This window comes from Chiloscyllium punctatum, chromosome 2, assembly GCF_047496795.1.
Source record: "Chiloscyllium punctatum isolate Juve2018m chromosome 2, sChiPun1.3, whole genome shotgun sequence".
Taxonomy (NCBI): Eukaryota; Metazoa; Chordata; class Chondrichthyes; order Orectolobiformes; family Hemiscylliidae; genus Chiloscyllium; species Chiloscyllium punctatum.
Genome location: NC_092740.1, coordinates 24,869,476 through 24,894,851, shown reverse-complemented (window position 1 = coordinate 24,894,851; position 25,376 = coordinate 24,869,476). Strand labels below are relative to the sequence as shown.

At 43.6% G+C, this 25,376-nt stretch overlaps 1 protein-coding gene across 3 annotated transcripts in view; it reads right to left on the bottom strand.

Annotated features, from left to right (window-relative positions):
- Positions 1 to 25,376, bottom strand: part of wdr17 (WD repeat domain 17) — a 166,405-nt gene that overhangs the window by 5,704 nt on the left and 135,325 nt on the right. For all 3 annotated transcript variants that reach the window (XM_072594584.1, XM_072594585.1, XM_072594583.1), the window contains exons 24-29: positions 21,692 to 21,803; positions 17,898 to 18,039; positions 15,050 to 15,152; positions 13,404 to 13,505; positions 5,469 to 5,567; positions 1,237 to 1,420 (exon numbers count right to left, since the gene is read on the bottom strand). In XM_072594584.1, the coding sequence (XP_072450685.1) occupies positions 1,237 to 1,420; positions 5,469 to 5,567; positions 13,404 to 13,505; positions 15,050 to 15,152; positions 17,898 to 18,039; positions 21,692 to 21,803 (742 nt within the window). The remainder of the gene's footprint in view (positions 1 to 1,236; positions 1,421 to 5,468; positions 5,568 to 13,403; positions 13,506 to 15,049; positions 15,153 to 17,897; positions 18,040 to 21,691; positions 21,804 to 25,376) is intronic.

Below are 25,376 nucleotides of genomic sequence, written 5' to 3'. Positions count from 1 at the left end.
CCTTTCTGGACTAATCCTGTCAGACACCTCCATTATCTTCTGTTCTCTTGCACAACAGTGTCTCACTCATTATCACTTACACTCCACATTTCATTGATTCCTGGGATGTGGGCAACATTGGCAAGGCCAACATTTATTATTATCCCTAACTATCCTTGAACTGTCCATGTTGGAGAGCAGTTAACAGTCAACTGCATTTCAAACTGGATTCAGTAGGCTAGACTAGGTAAGGACGACAAATTTCCGTTCCTAAAGGGGTATTTTGAACCAGGTGGACTTTTATAACAGTCGAAATGATTGCCAATAGGCTAGCTTTTCAGAATCTTTTACGTTTCACTTAGGTCTCTTCTCATTCTTCTAAACTCCAAAGAACACAACTCCAAACGACTCAGCATCTCATAAGAAAATCCCCTCATACCTGCTATCATCCTAGTGAGCCCTTTTCTGGACTGCCTCTACGACAAGTATATCTTTCCTTAGATAAAGAAACCAAAACTGTTCACATACGTGTGAGGTTCATAAACACTGGCATTTATACACTTGCATTGGAGAAAGGACACTCAAGGTTCACAAATATAGGATGAGAGGGTTGTCCTATCAAAAAAGGCTAATTAAAATGAGCCTAAATTCTCCAGAGTTTAGAAGACTTCCTTGAAACGTACTGAATTTTGAGGAGGCATTTCAGGATAGGCGCTGAGAGCCCACCTTCTCCTGGCTAGGCTGTCAAGCAATCAGGGGCATAGTCTCAGGCGAAGGGGACTGAGATGAACAGAAAGTTCTTCATTTGTAGGATTGTGAAACCTTGGAATGCTGTGTCATAGAGGGCAATGCATGATCCATCGCTGGATACATTTAACGCTGTGAGAGCCAACTATTTAGTCTCTCAGGAAGCCAAGGGATATGGGGAATGGCCATTAAAGTGGAGTTGAAACCGAAGGTAAGCTACAATTACATTGATCAGCAGAGAGTGGTTGTACGATCAACTCCTGCACATATTCATTATCTTCTTAAGAAGAGGGAAGGATGGCCGATTTCTAAGCTTTTTTATGTATATTTATGAAGTTCTTTATCTATCAACTAGCCAAATTAAATACTTGTTGAAGGACTCTGTTATAATACAAGTTTAAACAGATGATTATCAGTACAAATTATGCAAATAAACTTGGTATTACATCAATTGAAAGTTAATTTCAACTGCTGCGTACAATAAATTAAAAAATAAACATGCTCTCTTACTTGTATCCGTAAGCCTGTGAGGCAGGAGGTATGGACATCTGAATGACTGGGAAGATTAGACCCTGTGACATAATCAGGACCAATCAGTCCTTTAATGGGTTCCTCCTTAATCCTTTTTAGCAAAATGCTGTACACTTCTCTTTGAGATTCAGAAGGAGGTGTATAAGGCAAGTCCTCAAGTGACCTGACAGAATTTGGAAAGCAACTCATATGAGACGTGTGTTTTGAAGGATTGCAATAAACAATGTTGATTCAAATTACTTATCAGCTTTACAACCAACAGTGGGAGGGCAATCGATAGGTAAATTAGAACGCATTTGAAAAAAGAATAACACTGATGCAGTCATCATTCTCACTGCTATGATACAACGTCATTAGAATTTAGATTGCCAGCAGGTGAAAGGAACATTTACAGGTATTTTCGAACCAATATTTTCTCACACACACCTCTGGAGTAAATAGGTTTGAACCTGGGTCTCCCTCGTTCAGAGGTACACCACCACTGTGGCACAAAAGCCTGGCAAAACAGATTTACATGAGGTTCAGATATTCCGCTAATGTAATGGGTGTTAATTCAGTTTGAGGGGTGCACATATTTGGTACTGAGGTAAGGTGGGGGGAGGGGAAATGAGGAAACTGGTGAAGTCCACATTGATGCCCTGGAGTTGAAGTGTTCCGAGGCGGAAGATAAGGCGTTCTTCCTCCAGGCGTCGGGTGGTGAGGGAGCGGCGGTGGAAGAGGCCAAGAACCTGCAGGTCCTCGGCAGAGTGGGAGGGGGAGTTGAAATGTTGGGCCATGGGGTTGATTGGTGCGGGTGTCCTGGAGATGTTCTCTGAAGCGCTCTGCGAGGAGGCGTCCAGTCTCCCCAATGTAGAGGTGACCGCATCGGGAGCAACAGATACAATAAATGACATTGGTGGATGTGCAGGTGAAACTTTGATGGATGTGGAAGGTTCCTTTGGGGTCTTGGATGGAGGTGAAGGAGGAGGTGTGGGCGCAGGTTTTGTAATTCCTGTGGTGGCAGGGGAGGGTGCCAGGATGGGAGGTTGGGTTGTTGGGGGGCGTGAACCTGACCAGGTAATCTTTGCTGAAAGTGGAAAGGGGTGGGGAGGAAAATATATCTCTGGTGGTGGGGTCCATTTGGAGGTGGCGGAAATGTTATGGTTAATGCAAAGGTTGGTAGGGTGCAAAGTGAGGACCGGGGGGTTCTGTCCTTGTTACGGTTGGAGGGGTGGGGTTTGAGGGCGGAAGTGTGGGATGTGGATGAGATGTATTGGAGGGCATCTTCTACCCACGTGAGAAGGAAAATTGCGATCTCTAAAGAAGGAGGGCATCTGGTGTGTTCTGTGGTGGAACTGGAGCTCCTGGGAGCAGAAACGGCAGAGGCGGAGGAATGTGGACTTCACCAGTTTCCTCATTTCCCCTTCCCCCTTACCTCATTTCCAACCTTCCAGCTCAGCACCATCCTCATGATCTGTCCTACCTGCCAATCTCTTCCCACCTATCTGCTCCACCCTCCCCTCTGACCTATCACCTTCATCCCCACCCCCCATTCACCTATTGTACTCTTTGCTATCTTCTCCCCAGTCCCACCCCTCCATTCATCTCTCCACCCTGCAGACTCCCTGCCTCTATTCCTGATGAAGGGCTTTTGCCCGAAATGTCGATTTTCCTGCTCCTTGGATGCTGCCTTTCCAGCTGTGCTTTTCCAGCACCACTCTGATCTAGACTCTGATCCTGGATTATGTTCAGTGAAAGTACTACAGCAGTTTGCCAGAGGTAGGGGTGCTACTGTCTCTCCCCTTTTATTAATTTGACTATTTCAATGCTTTCTCAGCTGTCTTCCACATTCGGCTCCCAGTAAACCACAGAACATCCAAAACTCTGTGTGGGCCCGAACCTGTACCAAGTCCTGTTCCCATCACCCCTGTGCTCACTGACCTACATGTCAAACAATGCCTGAATTAAAAAGTCAGAAGTCACATGACACCGGGTCATAGTCCACCAAGTTTATTTGAAATCGCAAGCTCCTGGAGCACTATCCCTTCTTTAGGTGCAGGAGCTGTGCTCTGAAAGCTTGTGATTTCAAATAAACCTGTTGCACTATAAGCTAGTGCCGTGTGGATTCTGACTTTATCCACCCCAGTCCAATACTGGCACTTCTCCATGGAATTAAAAACTTAATTCCAGGGCTTGTGATCTCATCCCTCTGATCCGACCCCGAAACCTCTGAGCTGTCTGGGTTCCTCAAGTGCCACCTTCCTGGGCATTCCTGATTCTAACTTCTCCCTGATGGTGGCTGTGCCCCAGTTGACTAGGCCCCTAAACCCCAGGAGTCCCTCTCCACACTTCATTGTCTCCACATCAATTTCCATCTTTAAAACACCCCTTAAAAGTGACATATTTGGCAAAGATTTTGTTCATCTAGTCCAATATCGCCTTATGTGGCTCAGAGTCACATTTTGCAGAATCATAGAATTTTATAGTACGGAAGGAGACCATTTGGCCCATTGCATCTGTACCGGCTTCTGAAAGAGGCTACCCAACTAGTCCTAGCTCTATCACTGTAACCCTTTGAATTCATCACTTGCAAATATTATTTGTCTTGCTGATAATCTGGAAATTGTGACTCCCTTTCCAATTACCGACATATCAACTATTTTGTTGAATAATATTCCATTAAAGCATCTTGGGGCATTTTATTAAGTTATGCCCATGTTATAAGGAAAGTTGATGTTATTGAGTAAAACATGTGAAAATTTACCTGGGTGGACCTTGCTAGACCAGTCTCAGATTTACATGAACTGGATTATATTAAACACAACAGATCAAACTGTCTCTCTTCTGTTCAATTTCTGCACCTTTTGGCGTACAATTTACCAAATTAATGATCATGCAGCAAAGAAAAGAATGAATTTTCAAATGAATTTCCCTCCTTCTATCACTGGAATGTCACCAACATATGCAGTCTGACAGCCTCATGGTACGTCTCACAAAATGTGGTCAGATTTGGTCAGGTAATTGAGACTATATGATAGAAATACATGACCAATTGAAAATTTTAAATCTGAGGCTGACAGAATTTTTTTTAAGGAAAGGTATTAAAGGATGTGGATCAAACAAGGAATCAAGCAGATATCTCAACAGTGCAGAAAGAGGCCAGTCAGCCCATCAAGTCCACTCCAACATTCCAAAGAGCATCCCACCCAGACTCAGCCCATTTCCTTAACCCTTGATTTCCCATGACTAATCCACGCAACCGACACATCCATGGACACTAAGGACAATTTCCCACAGCTAATTCACCTAACCTGCACATCTTTGGACTGTGGGAGGAAATCAATGCAGACATGGGGAGAATGTGCAAACTCCTCACAGACAGTCACCCAAGGGTGGAATTGAAATGAGGCCCCCTGGTGCTGTCAGGTGTCAGAGCTAACCACTGAGCCACCATGATCGAGTGGAATGGTGGAACGGGCTTGAAGGGCCACATGACCTCCTTCTGTTTCCCACATTCATTCCTTCACCAGCCCAAGTGGATGTTGAAATATTACTGATCCATTAATATTGCTATTAGCACACTTATCTTTCACCTTAGCGTTCCGAGCAAGGTAACACTGTTAGATAGTAAAAAAAGTTAAATTGGTTTTTGTAGCCCTGGGCTAATTTAACATCTTGGTGTACATCTAGTGGGGTGCGGGGGGGCGATCAACTAGATTAGTTGGTATGATGGCTGGTTTGCATTACAGAGTGATGCCAACAGCATGGGTTCAATTCCCATACTTGCTGAGATACCACCTTCCCTATCTCATCCCTTGCCTGATGTGTGGTGACCCTCTGATTAAACTCACCACTAAATCCCACTGAGTGGGACTATGGTGACTTCACCCTTACTATAGCCAGTAGTCCCACGACTTTAGTGCTCGAAGATGAATGAAGTGTGACTGTTTTACTTGGTGATGCAGTGAGGCGTGACCAAGAAATGTCCTTTCCAATATCCTCCCCCACCTGGCGTCGATACCTACACAGGAATGATGACTTCAGAATTAGTTCCTTCAGTTTAAAACAATAGACAGAATAAATTCTTAGCTGTGCTCCTGCGGCTCTGTCATAACTTCACCATAAAATTAAGTGTAGCAGCCCAAAGATGGAAAAACACTGAACGTATTTGGCGGCCTGTGTCATTAAGGATGCGCAGTGAGTTTGGTTCTCTTGGCTAGTGATATACTCACTTGCTGGCTGACTGAGTGCAGGCTCTCCACCCATCCAGCTCGGCCGATAGCTGCTCAATCCGTATCGGGACTGTCACTTCTCTACGCTTCAAGAGCTGGCTGTAACAAAGAGGGCAGACCTTTCAGGCACAACTGGAAATTGCAAAGTGCGAGCAGAGTGTGAGGGTCAAGGCCAGGATTCCTGACTCTAATTGAGCCACCCTTGGCCTCACGTGGAACTTTACAGTTAATCTTAAAATGGCAGAACATTCACCGACCAGTTGACTGCTCAAGTCTCTCAGCTCCAGCGTCACACTGTTTAAAAGTTGGATCATTTTAATCTTTTCGAAACTGTGTTCAAGAGTAGGCCATATCAGGGCCATCATTTGCTGTCCTTCTCAAGTAAGCTGTGAGCTGTCTATGTCAAAAGGAACATTAAGAGGTGGCCACTTAGGTCCTGGGGTCTGTGTTGCTGTTCAGTTCGGAATACTCCTTTGATCTCTACACAGAAGAGATCCTTATTTTTACATTCAGCTAAACTTAAAATGCCATGTTAAGAGCTTTATTATATTCACTTTTGAAAATATGGTAATACAGTCTGTGGTTATCAGGATGAAGCCCACAAGAAATAGGAACAGGAGTAGGCTGTTCAGCCCTTCGAGCCTGTTCCACCATTCAATAGGACCATCAGACATTCCTCACGTCCATTTTCCTATACTTTCCCCATAATCCATTATTCTCCAACTGATCAAGAATTCTGCCCCACACCTCCCTGTGGCAAGAAGTTCCAAAGACTCATCCCCCTGAGGGAATGTTAGCCCTTAGTTAAAGGGGAGGTGGAGTATAAGAGTAAGGAAGTCTTACTACAACTGTACAAGATGTTGGTGAGACCACATGTGAAGTACTGAAAGCAGTTTTGATCTCCTTACTGAAGTAAAGGTATCAGTTCATTGAAGACAGTTCAGGGAAGATTCACTGGGATGATCTCTAGTATGGCAGAATTGTCTTAGGAGCAAAGGCTAAACAGGATGGGATTCTATTCATTTGAGTTCAGGTCATCTTATTGACACATATAGGATTCTTAAATGCTGAGTGGATGTTTTCTGTCATGGGAGAGTCTAGGACCTGAGGATAGAGTCTTAGAATAAAAGGGCGCCAATTTAAGACTGAGAAGAGGAGGAACTCTCTTGAGTCTTTGGAACTCCTCGCCACAAAGAGCTGTGAGGCAGAATCCTTGTGGATATTTAAGGCTGAGATAGATATTTTCTTGATCAGTTGGAGAAGAAAGGGTTACGGAGAAAGGGCAGGAAAGTGGATATGAGGAATATTTGATCAGCAAGAATCCTATTGAATGGTTGAGCAGTCATGAAGGGCCGAATGGCCTACTCCTGTTCTCATGTCTTATGGTCTTAACATTTCCCTTTTTAATGAAGTGGAAGTGGACAAATGATGGTTTCCAACCTGATCTGCAAAATGCTGAGCTGCCTCTGCACTAGCATTAAGACAGGAGGTAGAGAAACATAGTTCCCATTGAGAGGTGAAAGCAAATCACCTATTTTTAAATGGTCACAACATAAATGTTGTATTATCATGAACTTCCATTAACCTGAAACAGGAACTGATTCTCTCCTTACAATAAGCTGCTGAATGTTGTCCAATATATTCAGTTTTTATTTCAGATTTCCAGCCTCGGCAATATTTTCCAATTAACAGAACCTTAGAATCCTCTACCTGGGCGGACAGTGAATGATCAGTTGTTGAGTATCTTCAAAGCTGAGCACCCAGAAAATTAAGAACTATGCGGAACTATGCGACTGTAAACAGCTTGCCAGAACCAAACAGAAAATACTTGAATACCCTATTTCTCAGGTTCTTATAGAACATAGAACATAGAACAGTACAGCACAGAACAGGCCCTTCAGCCCACAATGTTGTGCCGACCATTGATCCTCATGTATGCACCCTCAAATTTCTGTGACCATATGCATGTCCAGCAGTCTCTTAAATGTTCCCAATGACCTTGCTTCCACAACTGCTGCTGGCAATGCATTCCATGCTCTCACAACTCTCTGTGTAAAGAACCCATCTCTGACATCCCCTCTATACTTTCCTCCAACCAGCTTAAAACTATGACCCCTCATATTAGCCATTTCTGCCCTGGGAAATAGTCTCTGGCTATCGACTCTATCTATGCCTCTCTTTATCTTGTATATCTCAATTAGGTCCCCTCTCCTCCTCCTTTTCTCCAATGAAAAATGTCCAAGTTCCATCAATCTCTCTTCATAAGATAAGCCCTCCAGTCCAGGCAGCATCCTGGTAAACCTCCTCTGAACCTTCTCCAAAGCATCCACATCTTTCCTATAATAGGGTGACCAGAACTGGACACAGTATTCCAAGTGCGGTCTAACCAAAGTTTTATAGAGCTGCAACAAGATCTCACCACTCTTAAACTTAATCCCCCTGTTAATGAAAGCTAAAACACCATATGCTTTCTTAACAACCCTGTCCACTTGGGTGGCCATTTTAAGGGATCTATGTACCTGCACACCAAGATCCCTCTGTTCCTCCACACTGCCAAGAATCCTATCCTTAATCCTGTACTCAGCTTTCAAATTTGACCTTCCAAAATGCATCACCTCACGTTTATCCGGGTTGAACTCCATCTGCCACCTCTCAGCCCATCTCTGCATCCTGTCAATGTCCCGCTGCAGCCTACAACAGCCCTCTATACTGTCAATGACACCTCCAACCTTTGTGTCGTCTGCAAACTTGCTGACCCATCCTTCAATCCCCTCATCCAAGTCATTAATAAAAATTACAAACAGTAGAGGCCCAAGGACAGAGCCCTGTGAAACACCACTCACCACTGACTTCCAGGCAGAATATTTTCCTTCTACTAACACTCGCTGTCTTCTGTTGGCCAGCCAATTCTGTATCCAGACAGCTATGTTCCCCTGTATTCCATTCCTCCTGATCTTTTGAATGAGCCTACCACGGGGAACCTTATCAAATGCCTTGCTGAAGACCATACACACCACATACACAGCTCGACCCTCATCAACTTTTCTAGTCACATCCTCAAAGAACTCGATAAGGTTTGTGAGGCATGACGTGCCCCTTACAAAGCTGTGTTGACTGCATTTAATCAAGCGATGCCCTTCCAGATGGTCATAAATCCTATCCCTCAGAATCCTTTCTAACACCTTGCAGACGACAGACGTGAGACTTACTGGTCTGTAATTGTCGGGGATTTCCCTATTTCCTTTCTTGAAGAGAGGAATTACATTTGCCTCTCTCCAGTCCTCAGGTACGACTCCAGTGGAGAGCGAGGATGAAAAGATCTTCGCAAGTGGTAAAGCAATTGCATTTCTCATTTCCCAAAGCAGCCAAGGACAAATCTGGTCCGGGCCTGGCAACTTGTCAATCTTAATATTTGACAAAATTTTAAGTACATCAGCCTCCTCTATCTCTATCCATTCCAGCATGCACACCTGCTCTTCAAAGGTTTCATTCACTACAAAGTTTGTTTCTTTCGTAAAGACAGAAGCAAAAAACTCATTTAGGGCTTCCCCTACCTCCTCAGACTCCACACACAAATTCCCTATGCTATCCCTGATCGGCCCTACTTTCTTTGACCATTCTCTTATTCCTCACATAAGTGTAAAATGCCTTTGTGTTCTCCCTAATCAGTTCTGCCAAGCCTTTCTCGTGTCCCCTCCTGGCTCTTCTTAGACCATTTTTGAGCTCCCTCCTTGCCTGCCTGTAATCCTCTAGAGTTGAGCTTGACCCTAGCTTCCTCCACCTTATGTAAGCTACCTTTTTCCTTTTGACGAGAAGCTCCACCGCTCTCGTCATCCAAGGTTCCTTTATCTTACCCCTTCTTGCCTGTCTCAGAGGGACATATTTATTCATCACTTGCAACAACTGTTCCTTAAACAGTCCCCACATGTCTATAGTGCCTTTACCATGGAACAATTGCTCCCAATCCATGCTTCCTAACTCATGTCTAATCGCATCATAGTTTCCTCTTCTCCAATTAAATATCCTCCCATTTTGCTATGTAGAATGTGAGGCAGTTGTGGTCACTATCACCAAAATGCTCTCCCACCACAAGATCTGATACCTGTCCCGGCTCGTTTCCGAGCACCAAGTCTAGAATGGCCTCTCCCCTCATCGGCCTGTCAACGTACTGAGTTAGGAAACCCTCCTGAACACACCTTACAAAAACAGCTCCATTCAAATCTTTTGCTCGAAGGAGGTTCCAATGAATATTGGGAAAGTTAAAGTCACCCATTGCAACAACCCTACTACGTCCACACTTTTCCAAAATCTGCCAACCTATGCTTTCTTCCATCTCCCTGCTGCTATTGGGGCGCCTGTAGTAAACCCCTAAAGAGGTGACTGCTCCCTTGCTGGTCCTAATTTCCACCCATACTGACTCAGTAGCAGATCTTCCTCGACAATGGAAGCTTCTGTAGCTGTGATATCCTCTCTGATTAGTAGTGTTACACCCTGTCCTCTTTTCCCCCCCTCCCTATTGTTTTTAAATGCTTTAAACCCTGGGACATCCAGCAAGCATTCCTGCCCCTGAGAAACCCATGTCTCTGTTATGGCCACAACATCATAGCACCAGGTACTGATCCATGCTCTAAGTTCGTCACTTTTATTCCTGATACTCCTTGCGTTAAAGCAAACACACTTTAACTGATAGCTTGGTTCCTTCCCAGGAAAATCCTTCCCACTAGCTGGTCTACCTCTTGCTATTGCCTCATCTGCATCAACTCTCACCTCCGGTATACAGCTCAGGTTCCCACCCCCCTGCCATACTAGTTTAAATCCTCTCAAACTACTCGAGCAAACCTTCCACCCAGGACATTGGTCCCCTTCCAGTTCAGGTGCAACCTGTCCTTCTTGTACAGGTCCCACCTTCCTCAGAAGGCATCCCAATTATCTACATATCTGAAGTCCTCCCTCCTACACCAACTGTGCAGCCATGTGTTAAGCTCCCTGTTCCTCGCCTCACTATCTCGTGGCACCGGTAGTGAACTAGAGAACACTACTCTTCGTCCTGCTTTGCAGCTTCCATCCTAACTCCCTGAAATCACTTTTTATATCCTCAATCCTTTTTCTGGCTATATCATTAGTGCCAATATGTAACATGATTTCTGGCTGTTCGCCCTCCCCTTTTAGAACCTTATACACCCGATCGGAGACGTCCCGGACCCTGGCACCAGGGCGGCAACATACCTTCTGGGAATCCCGATCCTGACCACAAAATCTCCTGTCGATTCCCCTAACCATCGAGTCCCCTACCACGAGTTCTTTTCTATCCTGCCCCCTTCCCTTCTGGGCCACAGTGTCAGACTCAGTGCCAGAGAACTGGCTACTCTGGCTTTCCACTGGTAGGTCATCCCCCCCAGCAGTATCCAAAACGGTATACTTATTGCTGAGGGGAATGTCCATAGGGGATCCCTGCACTGTCTGTCTGTCCCTTTCCTCCCCCTAACTGTAACCCATCTATCCTTGTCCTGAGCCTTAGGAGTGACCAACTCCCGGTAACTCCTCTCAATTACCCCCTCAGCCTCCCGAATGATCCGTAGTTCAGCCAGCTCCAGCTCCAATTCCCTAACACGGTTTTCGAGGAGCTGGAGTTGGGTGCACTTCCCACAGATGGAGCCAGCGGAGACGTGTGCCATGTCTCCCACCTGCCACATTCTGCAGGAGGAGCAAGCAACTGCCCGAGCATCCATCCCCGACTTATCTGAACATAATATAATTTAAATTTATACAATTTAAATTTCCACTGTTAATTCTTGCAGCTTCTTTCCTAATACCTTTTTTTACTTCTCCCTGCGATCTACTTAAAGAGTTATCTTCAATGCAAAATGCTACTTTAAGAAATACCGGCGACAACCTTTCTCCACCATGATCCCAAAATTTGAGCCATAATTTCCTCTCCTGGAAAGGCAGTCCCTCCTACTCAGGGACACTGAGCCATGGATATCCTCAACCAGGAAGTTGGTCCGTGCACATTGGAAATATTGGAAATGAGGAGATCACAACACTGGCCCACTCCAGTTGGCGGGGGTGGGGAAAATGGTCCCTTTCTTGGCAGGGACCCCCACATATGAATTTTAATCGGAGGTACACAATAAGTGCAGTCAACGGTCACATTAATTAAAAGGCTCAACAGTCTTTACTTAAATGAGTTCTTAGGGGGCGTGAGAGGTTAAGATCTGTGAAAGGTTGTTCCAGTCCTTAATTTGTTTTGGGAAAGAGGAGATAGAAGACGGAGCTCGTTGGGGTGTGGACAGTTGTTGTTAGTCATGAACTCTTTGAGCTTGCTCTCCTTTGGCCTTCCTGTTGTGCTTAGAAAGATTCAATAGTTTCTTTAGGGAAGCTCAAAAACCTGTGCGTCTTTCTTTGGTTCTGGGGACTGTGCCAGGTCGAGCGATATAACCAACTAAGAGACCAGCTGTTCTCTCATGAGTAACTGAAATAAAACCAGCTGCCTGATGACTCCTCCAATATTGTCTGGGTTGGTTTTGTAAGTTGAAGTCTCCTTAGCTGTCTTGGCAGCTGCCCGATGATTCTGTGTAACCTGGGTGAATGGACACCCCCAACCCCAATGACAGTAGAGTGTGTGGTGCTGGACCCATGTCTCTCAGGCCTCTATGTTGCTCTCCCTCCCCACCATTCAACCCTGGTTGCCAGGCTGCGATTGGACCAGTGCTCCTTGGGTCATAAGTGCGCCTGGTTCATGAGCAATTGAGGTGACCTTGGACTGGAGGAGGTTCTCAGTCAGTCCAAATGGGTCTTGAAAACTCTGTCATTTCCAATTAGCATGAAAACGAGTGCAGTAAGATGAATGATCTTTGAGCAGAACTTCTGCTTTTTTCTTTGCTTCCCATGATGATGCTGAGTCTTTCCTACATTTACAGTCTTCATTTCACGAGGTGGTCATTAGGAATAGAAATTTTGGACACTAACATCCCAAGAAATAAGCACCCCAAACAAGACTGAAGTAGATCAGGCCGCTATGTACCACTGCTGACTAGCTCAAACACAATGCCTACCGATACAGTGTCAGCACAAGATGGGGGTCACTTGGATCAACCTTTCTACGCTGGCTCTTTAGAAGAGTTTTCTGATTAGTGCTTCTTGGGGAGGTAATGGCCTAGTGGTATTGTTACTGGATTGTTAATTCAGAGATCCACATAACGCTCTGGGGACCTGAGTTCAAATCCTGCCATGGCAGATGGTGGAATTTGAGAATTCAATAAACATTGGGAATTAAGAGTCTAATGATGACCATGAATTTGATAGTGAGGAAAAATCCATTGAGTTCATTAATGTTCTTTAGGGAAGTAAACTACCATGCTTACTTGGTCAGGCCTACACGTGACTCCAGCTTGCAGCAATGTGGTTGACTCTTAAACTGTCTTCTGGGTAATTTGGAATAGGCAATAACGCTGGCCTAGCCAGTGGTGCCCTCATTCCATGAATGAATAAAAATAATTTCCACTGTCTTGTCTCTTCTCCCAAAGGCTGAAAGCTATTCCTTTTCCATTGTTTCTCAAACTCCTCTGTATTTGCCTCCATTGGCCTTTCAGACATAAGAATACTGGGCCACTTCATTGCAGTCACACTAAGTAAGCCGAAAGTAGGAGCTCAGCTTGGACTTCGTTGTTTTGTGTGGATCAGACCATTAACTCTCCTGTTCTGAGAACTTTATCTTTAACTTTGGAACACATTTTGACCTTCAAAGCATTTCGAGCAAGTGAGTTAGTTCATTGACATTTCAATGATTTAATTCTTTCACCTCACAGGATCTGCTCCAACTGATACAAAATCGAATTTTGTTAACGCACTCCACGAAAATCTGTTTGTATTGAAATATTTACAAAACTGTCCTAATTTTTGAGCAAAAGATGTGTCGGTAGATACTGCCCTCACCTGGTGTATTCATAAAGTGCAGGCACAATGCTGTTGTAATGTCTTCTCATGGCCAGTAAGGTAGCAATGTAACCACAGAATATAAGTAGTTCATTCCGAAATCTGAAAGACAAGAGTTCCCAATTGTGTCACAGGCCAATTTTACGTTAGGGAAAATTAGAAACATGGAAAATTTACAGGTCATTTATGTTTTCTTGTCAGAGACATGAGCACACATCTCACCCTCTGTGAACTTGGTCCTGTGTATGTGTGAGTAGAGGTGAGTCCCCAATAAGTATCCACCACCTAACTATAATAACAGATCCAATTAATGTCCCAGAGCTTTCTGAGATAACAATACCTCTCTACCTTTGCCATTTTTGAATATGTCTAATTTTAATCAATACACTATGGGTGACTGCCCCTTTAGCTGACCAGGCCTTAAGCTATTGGAAAATCTTTCTTCCTTTAATGCTGTCCTTAAAATCCATCTCTTTATACAAGCTTTTGGTTGTCTCCTCTGATGCCTCTTTATGTGGCTTGGTGTGTCAAATGTCATTTGATAATGCACCCATGAGGCAATTTGGAATGTTTAATTATACAACTTCTTAAAGAGAGGTTGTAATGGCAGAGGTGCCGAGCTGTCTAGAATGAGCCTAGTTTAACAATGGCAGGGGAGTGGTCAGATCTCCCAGTTCAGGTTGTCTCTAGTTTGGTTTAGCTGTGGCAGTCACAAGACGCTAGAGTCCAGGAAAGGTTGCAAGCTTCAGTAATGATTCCTGACTGACTTTCTCTCTGAAATCTCTTTGGATGTTGTTCCTTACTGCCTGCAAGAATCTGGGTTTCAATTTACCTTTTTGCCAAGAGGTGTGTTTATGGGATGTTACTGGATTGGAACAGTTCCTGAGATAACTTGTCGTACCAGGTTGCTTAAATTTTCTGATAGTTAAATTATTCTAAATTCTGTTTTCTTTTGTTTGTGATTCAACTGTAGTGTTTAAATAAATTGTTTTGCTTAAAGCTGAGTGCTTTGACCAGCTGCATCATGCCTGGAATATCCACTTCACATCTGCCTTTGAAAGAAGACATGTTAGGGTCCAAGCAACTTTCTTCACATACCTTGAGGGGGTCTGGCCTGGTCCATAACAATTATGTCGAAGGTGCTATACAAATGAAAGCTGTCAACACGTCAGTCTTGATCGTGTTGCCAATTCCTGGCTTGGTGTTGAACCCGTAACCTTCGGTCTTGGGTATAACAGAGCTGCTAACTGTGAGGTAATAGTTACATGGAATAGCGCCATAACATGGCTTGCTCTGATACAGCTGTGGCTGTCCAGTTTGGTAGGGCCTAAATGAACATGGTGATACATAAGGTCGGTGCATAGGAATTGTGTCCCCACCACCCCTATCCCATCCTACCTGCAGCTGTGTATGGTAGCATTGTAGGACAGCACAGCAGTGCGTATGTAAGCACAAATGGAGCATTGCTCTTGTGTAGGTAAAATTATAAGCACAAAGTTTATGATGCAGCATGTTAGTTTATATCCATTACAAGCAAGTGCGAAGGACCAACAAGTACCATTTAACACAGTACATTCAGTCCAATAACCTCAAGCCAAGACTTTTTAAAAACATTAAATAAGTGCAGTATTTGAGATCGAACTTACTCGCTACACTTGTGTTGCATCAGCCGGTCAGTGCGGATGTAGCTGAGCAGGTCCAGGATCTCATGGATGGAGTCCAAATTCCAATCAGGGCTACTTAGCTGCTCTGTTGGGTTAGAAGAAGCGAATAGTTAGTGAGTTGCTGGATTTTGGACCATTTTTCCAAACAGCAGACAAGACATTGATATGAATTTCAAACATTTATTACAATGTCGACTTTAAGTGCCGTAACTTTAAGTGAAGCATGGTTTCTCACAGGAATGAATGTTAATGCCAGAGTTAGGCTCCCTAGGACAATTTTGCCCAGAACAACCAACATATTTGGAAATATTGAATATTAGTCCAACCATTAAGCATTCCTTTCTGGAGTTTAGCGTGCTAACAACAAATTTATAAACAGGCGCATTGCATTATTTAAACTAATGACAGGAGTGAAATGAAATAAAAACAGAAATAAAGCAGAAAATGATGGAGAAACTCAACTGATCTGAAGAAGTAAGTTCTGAAGAAGATTCATTCTGGAAATGAAACCTTAATTCTGTCCCTCTCTGCACAGATCCAGCCATTTCTGCTGAGTTTTTCCAGCATTTTCTGTTTTACCTTCAGATCTCCAGCATCTGCAGTAGTTTATTTTCATAGAAGGAAAGCTGGAGAGGCTCCTGACTATAGTTGAGACTACATTATATGGAAGATAAATGCCTTTACGAAGACTAATTGGTGCAAGTAATCTCAAAGATTGGGTTTGATTGCTTTCGGTTTTAGAGAGGAACTTTACAAAGTTTTGTTTTTCCCTTGTTAGCATCAGATTACTTTGATCACATTGATGTCAGGGTAAGTTCAGGTTGAGCAAAGCACATTTTAGCCATGATGGTCAGGCCAAATTGTGCAGCAGCCTGACTTACTGGGCTAGTTGGTCTTTAGCCAACCTCAGTTATGTCTGAAACTGAAAATAAGTGAATGAATTATTGGATTCAGGAGGATTTGCAACAGTATGCACCTCATACAGTCATAGAGATGTGCAGCACGGAAACAGACCCTTCGATTTAACCCGTCCACGCCGACCAGATATCCCAACCCAATCTAGACCCACCTGCCAGCACCCAGCCCATATCCCTCCAAACCCTTCCTATTCATATACCTATCCAAATGCCTCTTAAATGTTGCATTGTACTACCCTCCATCACTTCCTCTGGCAGCTCATTCCATACACATACCACCTTCTGTGTGAAAAGGTTGCCCCTTAGGTCTCTTTTATATCTTTCCCCTCTCACCCTAAACCTATGCTGCTCCTGCTTAACATTTGTGCACATTTTTTATTTCCAATGGCTTTCTGGAAAGTTCTGAACTCTGAACTAAGCTCACCATGAAAGGTGAGGGCAAGTGAAAACCACTGACTTGTTTCTACATCTTGTGCTCCCAATCCTGCCGTGTCCCCTCCTCACCCCAAACTCAGGTTGGTTTTCCCAGTGTCCTTTAAAAAAGGGAATATTACACAGTTGTTACAGTGCTGAAGGAGGCCATTCAAGCCATCAAGTCTGTATCAGTTCTGTTACCTAATGCCATTCTCCTGCCTTTACTTCAAGGTCCTACAGGTCATTTTTATCCAAATAATCATCCAATGCCTTCCCTCGATGGCATGCACCTACATGTGATAATGTGTGGTTAACGTTGACTGGTCCAGTGTTCTTTGAACAAGGAAACATCCTTCTCACCTTATCAATATATCTACAATGGCCAATCAGCATGGGTGCTGACCATGTTATATCTTCAACTTCAAACCAATGAAGGGGCAACATTTCTTTCTGTGTGTGTAACAGTTTTTATTGACAGTGCTTTAAAATGGATGCAAGTTTGCTCGCTGAGCTGGAAGGTTCATTTTCAGACATTTCTCCACCATACTAGGTAACATCTTCACTGAGCCTCCGGATGAAGCATTGGTGGTGTAGCCCACTTTCTATTTATGTGTTTGGGTTTCCTTGGGTTGGTGATGTCATTTCCTGTTTTTTTTCTCAGGGGGTGGTAAATGGGATCCACGTCAATGTGTTTATTGATAGAGTTCCAGTTGGAATGCCATGCTTCTAGGAATTCTCGTGAACATGTACATGAACATCAACTAGCCACAAAAAGACATGAGCCACTCTCACAAGTATCCTTACATACAGATGAAGAAGGACACTACTTCAACTGGGAAAACTCGTCCATCCTAGGACAAGCCAAACAGTTTTCCTAGAAGTATGGTATTCCAACCAGAACTCTATTCACAAACACATTGACTTGGATTCCATTTACCACCCCCTGAGAAAAAGAACAGGAAATGACATCACCCATAGAAGATTACGTCACCACAGTAAATGACATCACCAACCAAAGGAAATCCAAACACATAAATAGAAAGTGGGCTACACCACCAGTGCTTCATGCAGAGGTTCACTGAAGATGTTATCTAGTATGGTGATGAAACGTCTGAAAATGAACCTTTCAGCTCTGTGTGCAAACCTACATCCAGAACCTCAACCTGAGCTACAAATCTTTTGAAAACTCGCTGGTGCTTTAAAATGTCTACTCTACATTTCAGCTCTGGCTTAAAGCTCTACGATAACTTTGTTTACTTTGCTCTCGGTCTATGCCCAGAGTTAACCAATCAGACATTGACAGTAAACAGACTCACACAATCAAACATAGAATGTTTGAACATGACCGCGGGCTTGTCAACATGAGCTGTGCCCATGATGAAATAAATGAAGGAACAAATTGTTTAGGAGAAATCAGGAAAATGCTGTATCTCCATACATTTTATTATACAAGTTAATTAAAGAACAATCAATAAGATAACTGGAAGCAGGAAGATTACCTTTAACATAAAGAAGGCCAATTGGAAGTGCTTTTTCTGGCACTGGACTCAATAAATAATATTTTACTGCTTGGAACGTTTCCCCTTCACTTTGAAATGTTTCCGCGATTTGCAAACATTCTTCACAGGTTGGTAAATGACACTGTGAAGAGATTTATTTTATAACATATCAATCAAACCACTGGTATAACAGAACGATGCATTGCAAAGAATATAAGAAATGGGATTTGGAGTGAACTATACAGCACCTTAATTCTGCTGTGTTGATCAATACGAATATCACCCGACCTCTACTCTTCGGCTTTCCAATATCCTTTGAGTTACTTAGTACCCAAAAATTAATGATTTCAGTTTTGAATACAATCAGCACCTGAGTATCCAAGTTCTAAAGTTTCACAATCCTGAAGCGAAGAATCCCCTCATCACGATCCTAAATGTCTGATCCCTTATTACAAATTATGACTTTTAGTTCCAGACGCCCCAGCCAAAAGAATTAAATTACCTCTCACTCTAAACTCCAGAGAGTAGACATCACTCCTATTCTACCTCTCCTCCCAGAATAGCTCTCTCCTCCCAGGCTTCAAGCTAGCGAAGATTTTGTTACACCCCCTCCTTCATTATCAAAGGTGTGTAAAACCATTTAACATTAATCTGAGCTTTTGATTTTACCAAAGTCTATTGAATTGCAGGAAGTGTATCCTGACAGGATCCAGTCACCCTTTATTTACATGTGCATGGTACTTGACACTGATCCAGCTTCCTCAGAGCCAGCTCAGAGTGAGCAGAACCTCTGACACTCCTGTTTGTATCTGTCAGCCAGGACTCCCTGACTGGACCAGATTAACAATCAGGGAACTCATATTCTATGTGGTCCATCTGGCTGGCCTCATCGCAATCACCACATTTCTCTCTATCAATCAAAGCTGAAATACAATTTGCCATCCAATTGTTTGCTATATCTGCCCGTTAATGTTTTGCAACTCTTACGTATAAGCACACCCAAATCTCTCTGAAAAATAATAATGACTAGATTCTCATGTTCAATACTTCCTGCTTTTCTGTTTCTCAGGAGTTTTCCCCCTCCTAAGCCCACTCAGGTAAACTGACTGTATCCCTTGGCAGACATTATACACCATCCTCACAGTTTACTTTCCTACCCTACTTCTATATTCTCAGCAAACATGGCCGCACTATAGTCAGTGTCTTCATCCTTTGCTTGTTGCTTTGCCTTTCTTACCTGGCTCCTGGAATAAAATAAGATACTCTCTGATTTTAGACACTGATCAATTAACTTTAACATCTTTACTCTCCACCATCATTTTAAAAAGTTCAAGGTTATTCAGCAGCCTACGCTGCCACCTTGCTACCCCTACTTTGCCCACCTCCTCCCCAATACCCTCAGGATGCTGCAGATAATAGGCTGTAAATCCTTGTTTGTAATTCAAGATGGAGCAAAAGTGCTTCATTGAATTGGACCCGTGACCCCATGCCACCCTCACCCAGAATCTGTCTGACAGTGGAGAATGAGATCAAGGTCTGAAATGAATATTGTGGAATGATTGATCATTGAATCATAGATTCCCTATAATGTGGGAGCAGGCCATTCAGCACACACTGATCCTCCGAAGAGCATCTCACCAAGACCGACCATCTTACCCTATTCCTGTACTCCTGAATTTCCCATGGCTAGTCCACATAACCTGCCCATCCATGGACACTATTGGCAATGTAGCATGACCAATCCACTTAACCTGCACATCCTTGGACTGCGGGAGGAAACTGGAGCACTTTGAGGAAATCCACATAGACACGGGGAGAATGTGCAAACTCCACACAGTCACCCGAGGCTGGAATTGAACCACTGCCACTAATCTCTATGCTACTGAATGGGGAAATCCCATCCTTTTTTAATCGTGTCTTCCCTTGGGTTCCCTTGTTTCACACAACCAGTGGATTATTGTGGGAGCACACAGCTCCCCCTTATACCCATGCAGAAGCTGGTTGCCATGGTGACTATGCCTCTTTCTGCTTTGCCCCTTCATGGGTGACCTCATGAAGCTCCCTCTTACTGAGGTTAACAGCCCAGAGTGTGGAGAATAGTGTGCGCAATATCTGACATTTCCACACTCCCAAAGACACAGGATGGTGTGATTTCAGAGCTGTTTATCTGATTCTGCCTGGAAAATAATTTAAAAATCAAAGAAATTAAATTCTCCTGAAGCCAGAGGGCAGCAATTTGCCACACCTTCATCATCCCATTTTACAGCCACAGCAATGCCCTACAGTGGCTGTTCGAAACTGCCATTTATTTATGTGCTGGAAAACTGCTGAAAAGAGGCAGGAAGGAACAGAATGGAAGCTTCTCCATTTAAGGGCTACTTTAGCATGTTCTGCAAAGGAATGAGTGATTGCATTCCTTGTGTGTGTTTCTGCCACATTACTGTGAACCACACTATTGGTGTCACCAATGGGTCCTAGAGTTCTTAAAACACAAAACAAGGCCTTTCAGCCCATCATGTCTGCACCAGTCATCAGCCATCTATCTATTGTAATCCCCGTTTCCAGCACTTGGTCCACATGCTGTGATTGCTTGTCTAAATATTTTTTCATGTTGAGAAGGTTCATGTCTCTACCACCTCTTCTATGCAGCAAGTTCCAGCTACCCACAAACCTCTGAATGAAAATTTTTTTCTCAGATTGCCTCTAAACACCCTGTTCTTTATCTTAAAACTGTGTCCCCCCTTGGTACTGACCTTTCCACTGGGGGAAGAGTTTTTCTCTATGCCTCTCAAAACAAGGTGCACCTCAATCAGATGCCCTCCCGCTTTCTCTGCTCTGAAGAAAACACTCCGAGCCTATTGCGTCTCCCTTTAGAGCTGAACAGCTCCATCCGAGCATCATCCTGGTGAATCTCCTCTGCACTCTCTCTTGTCCAATCACAACCTCCTGTCGTGTGGCAACTACAAACGTACAGTACTCCAGCTGTGGTCCAGCTAACATTATATAGAGCTCCATGAAAACTTCTTGCTCTTGTATTCAATGCCTTGAGTAAGTATCCCATATACCTTCTTTCTACCTTTCCTGCTGGCTTCAAGGGTGTATGGATAGTTCTCCCATCACCATATCCTTTTCAGGATGAAATTCAATTTGCCACTGTTCAGCCCATTTGACCAGCCCATTTATATCATCCTGTACACTAAGGCTTTCCTATTTGCTATTGACCACACCACCAGTTTTTGTTAGTCTGTGAACTTACTGACCAGAGCTCCAATATTGCTGTCTAGATTAGATTAGATTCCCTACAGTATGGAAACAGGCCCTTTGGCCCAACAAGTCCACACCGAGCCTCCAAAGAGGAACCCAGACAGACCCAGTCCCCCACCCCATACTTACTCCTGACTAATGCACCTAACACTATGGCCAATTCACCTGACCTGCATATCTTTGGATTTTGGGAGGAAACCGGAGTACCTGGAGGAAGCCCATGCAGACACAGGGGAGAATGTGCAAACTCCACACAGAGAGTCGCCCGAGGCAGGAATCAAACTCAGCAATGTGAGGCAGCAGTGCTAACCACTGAGCCACCATGCAGATCATTAACATACAGCAAACAGCAAAGGACCCAGCACCAAGCCCTGTGTTACACGATTGGACACAGGCATCCAGTCACAAAAATGCTTTTCAAAGAGTTTTGGGGTGGCAACAGTAACAAAACCAATGCTTTTCCCTGTGCACCTTTTGCACAAACCTTTCTGGAAAATTGTAAGATGGTCTCTGCAGCTCCCAAACTTTACCTTCTCATGAAGATCATCAACCTCTGCAGTGCTTCCTGGGTAGAAGGCGCACAGTTTGACCAACAACAGCTCACTGTCAGGTATCATGGTCAACAAGTCAGCCGCTAGATCCCTGTGGAAAAAAAAATCACAATAAATAAACACAGCTTAATCCGAGAATTAGCAAGGAGATTAGTGAGCCAGTTGGGTTTCTATGATTGCTGATGGTCACCATTATTTCGACTAGCTTTCAACTCAAGAATTTGGTGGGATTTGAACCAATGTGGAGTTATGCTAGAGTTGAGATGTCAACTCTGTTTCCTGTGCCTCCACAGATGATCTGATTTGATTCTTATTGTCACATATACCTAGGTACAGTGAAAAGTGTAGATCATGCCATACAAACATCACAGGGCAAGCGAGGAATACAAAGTTACAGCTGCAGAGAAAATGCACAAAAAGCAATATCAACATTAGATTCAAAATTTAAGAGGTCTATTCAGAAGTCTGATAACAGCAGGGAAGAAGCTGCGCTTGAATCTGATGGTACGTCTGTTTAAGCTTTTGTATCTTCTGCCCAACAGAAGAGGTTGGAAGAGTGTGTAACTGGGAAAGGAGGGCTGGGATGATGCTGCCAGTGAGTTTCTCCAGCATTCTCCGTGTTTATTTCCCCAGAATGTTTCTGTTTCTAATCATCCATGGGTCATAGACATCATTGGCTAAGCCAATATTTATTGCTCATCCCTAATTATCCTGGGAGGCAGTTCAATGTCAACCATATTGCTGAGGATCTGGAGTCACGTGTATGCCAGACAAAATAAGGACAGCAATTTCCTTCCCTGAAGCACATTAGTGAATCAGATGGGTTTTCCAACACTTGATAATGGTCACCACTAGATTCTCAGTTCCAGATTTTCTGAGTTCAAATTCAGCCACCTGCCACGGTGGGATTCAAACCCCAGGTCTTCAGAACCTTACCTTAATAGTCTTGCAATAATCACCTTCCCAGAAGTCATTAACTCTGTGTAACCAGAGAGTAAAGGCAAAGTCACCATAGGTCATCATTAGAGAGACAACTGGTGGTGGCTTAACCCGAGGGTAACCACACCTCAGGCTTGGAGAGAGGGTGCGAAGAAGACTCCTTCATAGTCAGGTCAGCCAGTGCATGCCGCGTTGTGCATGCCTCAGTGCATCCAGCCAACTGAGCTAACTGGTCCCCTCGCCTATTAGCACATCAGGATCTAAGCAAGAATAAAGTACGGCACATGCTGACAATCTGAAATTTATTTTTAAAAAATGCATGAAAGCTGGAAATGATCAGATGGTCAGGCAATATCTGTGGAGAGAGAATTTTGGACAGATGTTTTGGACAGGTCTTGGGATAGTGAATTGGGCATCAAATAGGGGTCCCCAGCCTGCACTAGCTAGGGTTTGGGCCAGGGAAGCTACTTCACTCAGGGCTCCAGTTAGCCATATATTAATTGGAGGGAAGTATAGCTGCAGGCTAAAAATGAAAAGTGGCTCAGATTTTCACCTTACCATTGGAACAGATTTGACTGGCAGGTAATCCTTGTTAAAGACTATACCCTTAACTGCTGGTGATTTGTTTGGTTAGATTTAAGGTGGCACGGTGGCACTGCTGCCTCACAGCATCAAGGGTTTGGGTACGATTCCACCCTCAAGCGACTATCTGTGTGAAGTATGCACATTCTCTATGTGACTGTGTGGGCTTATTGCAGGTGCTCTGAATTCCTTCCACAAGCCAAAGGTGTGCAGGCTAAGATGCACTGACCATGCTACAATGTCCGTAGTGTCCAGGAATCTGCATGCTGGGTGGATCAGCCGTGGGAATTGGGGGGGAGGGGTTACAGGGCTTGAGTAAGGGTTGGATCTGAGCGGGCTGGTCTTCAGAGGGTTACTGTTGACTAGATGTGCAGAATGCCCTGCTTTCAAAACTGCCGGGATTCTATGATGATTCTATTTCCAAGTCTGGTCTGCTTCAAACGTGTCGAATAGAGAAAACTAAGGAGTAATCCACTTTGAACAAGAGTGGTACAACAGACCAAGACATGGAGCCTTTCAACAGTGTTGTGCCATAATTCAGAAGCTAAATTGTTTAAAGGTCTACTTTGAAGACACTTTAACACTACTGAGGAAAGTTAAGTGGTAAGGTATGCAAGAGGTTCATATTCGGTGCTGAATACAATGGGTTGCATTTGAGGATGGGGCCTTTGGGTTCAGAAACCCTGTGTTCTGAAGAAAGGTCAGACTGGACTCAAAACATTATCTCTGTTTCTCTTCCCACAGATAGTGCCAGACCTGCTGAGTTTCTCCAGCATTCCCTGGGTTTGTTTTACCAAAGAACAATGACCCTTCACATGGCCTAGAGCAAAGCATGGCTTGGGGAAACCACATGAAGTCAGACCATAAGCCACTGGCTCCGTGATAGGCTTCACTGTTCCCATTTAAGATACTGGAGTAAAATTCTATCTGACTACCCAAGGGTAAGCAAGTAAACCTTAGGGATATTCATCAATCCTCACATCTCTGTCAATGTCTACTGACTCCAGTCACAATATCACTCCTGTCCAGTAGAGTGTCATACAACAGATCTATGAGAAAAATTATAGCCCATGGAAGGAAGAGGACTAATATGAACCAAAGAACTATTGTCAATGGATATTTTTCATGTGAAAGGAAGGTTTGCAGAGGGGTTCCTCAAGGGTCAGGATTGAAACTCTTGCTTTTCCTGAGGTACATTAATAAATTAGATCATGGTGTGCAGGGGACCATTTCAAAATTTGCCATGATATAAAACGTGTAAACTGTGAAGAGGACAGTGTAGACCACCAAAACGTCATTGATAAGTTGGTCGAGTGGACAGATGGTGGAAAAATGAGATGATGCATTTGATAGGAAGAACATGGACAGACATTACAAAATATGGGTATACATTGAGATGTAGGAACAGGGCAACCTTAGTGTATATTAGCATAGGTTACTGATGGTGGCAGAACAGAGGGACAGAGTAACTCCTGAAGTTTACTGTATCCTGGGCTTTATAAATGGAAGCATTGAGTAGAAAAGCTAGGAGGTGATTCCAACCATATACAAGGCATTTAGACCCGAGCTGGCATACTCTGGCATACTGTGTACAGTTCTAGATGCCACACTGGAGGAAGGATGTGAATAGATTAGAGAAACTGCAGAACAGATTTACAAGAATGGTTACAGGAATAAGGAGAATCAGTTATGAGGATTGATTGGAGAGGTTGGAACTCAACCATAATTCGCCAGTCCCGAGGCACCTCCCCTGAGGCAAGGGAAGACTTAACGATTATTGCCAGTGTCCTTGCAATTTCCAGTCTCACTTTCTTCGATATCTTTGAAAGTTTCTGAATGGATCCAGATCCTTTGTCAACTTTAAGTATCGATAGACAAAATCATGATTTAGCAATTGAGCCCATCACTAGGAAAGATTGTCACAATCTTTACATTGGTCTAATTGCCTATCTTGAGGAATTACTGTATTTCTGAAATATTTGGGGAAATTGAAGTACATTTTTTGAATATAGTTGGTGATTACTTTGGAATTTGGATCATGTTAATGTTTATTCATAATCGATACAGGAACAGGCAAGCATTATGCTTCATTGACTGAGTAAAAAGTGATGAGAGCAGCTTGAAAAATAAATTGAAGTTTGAA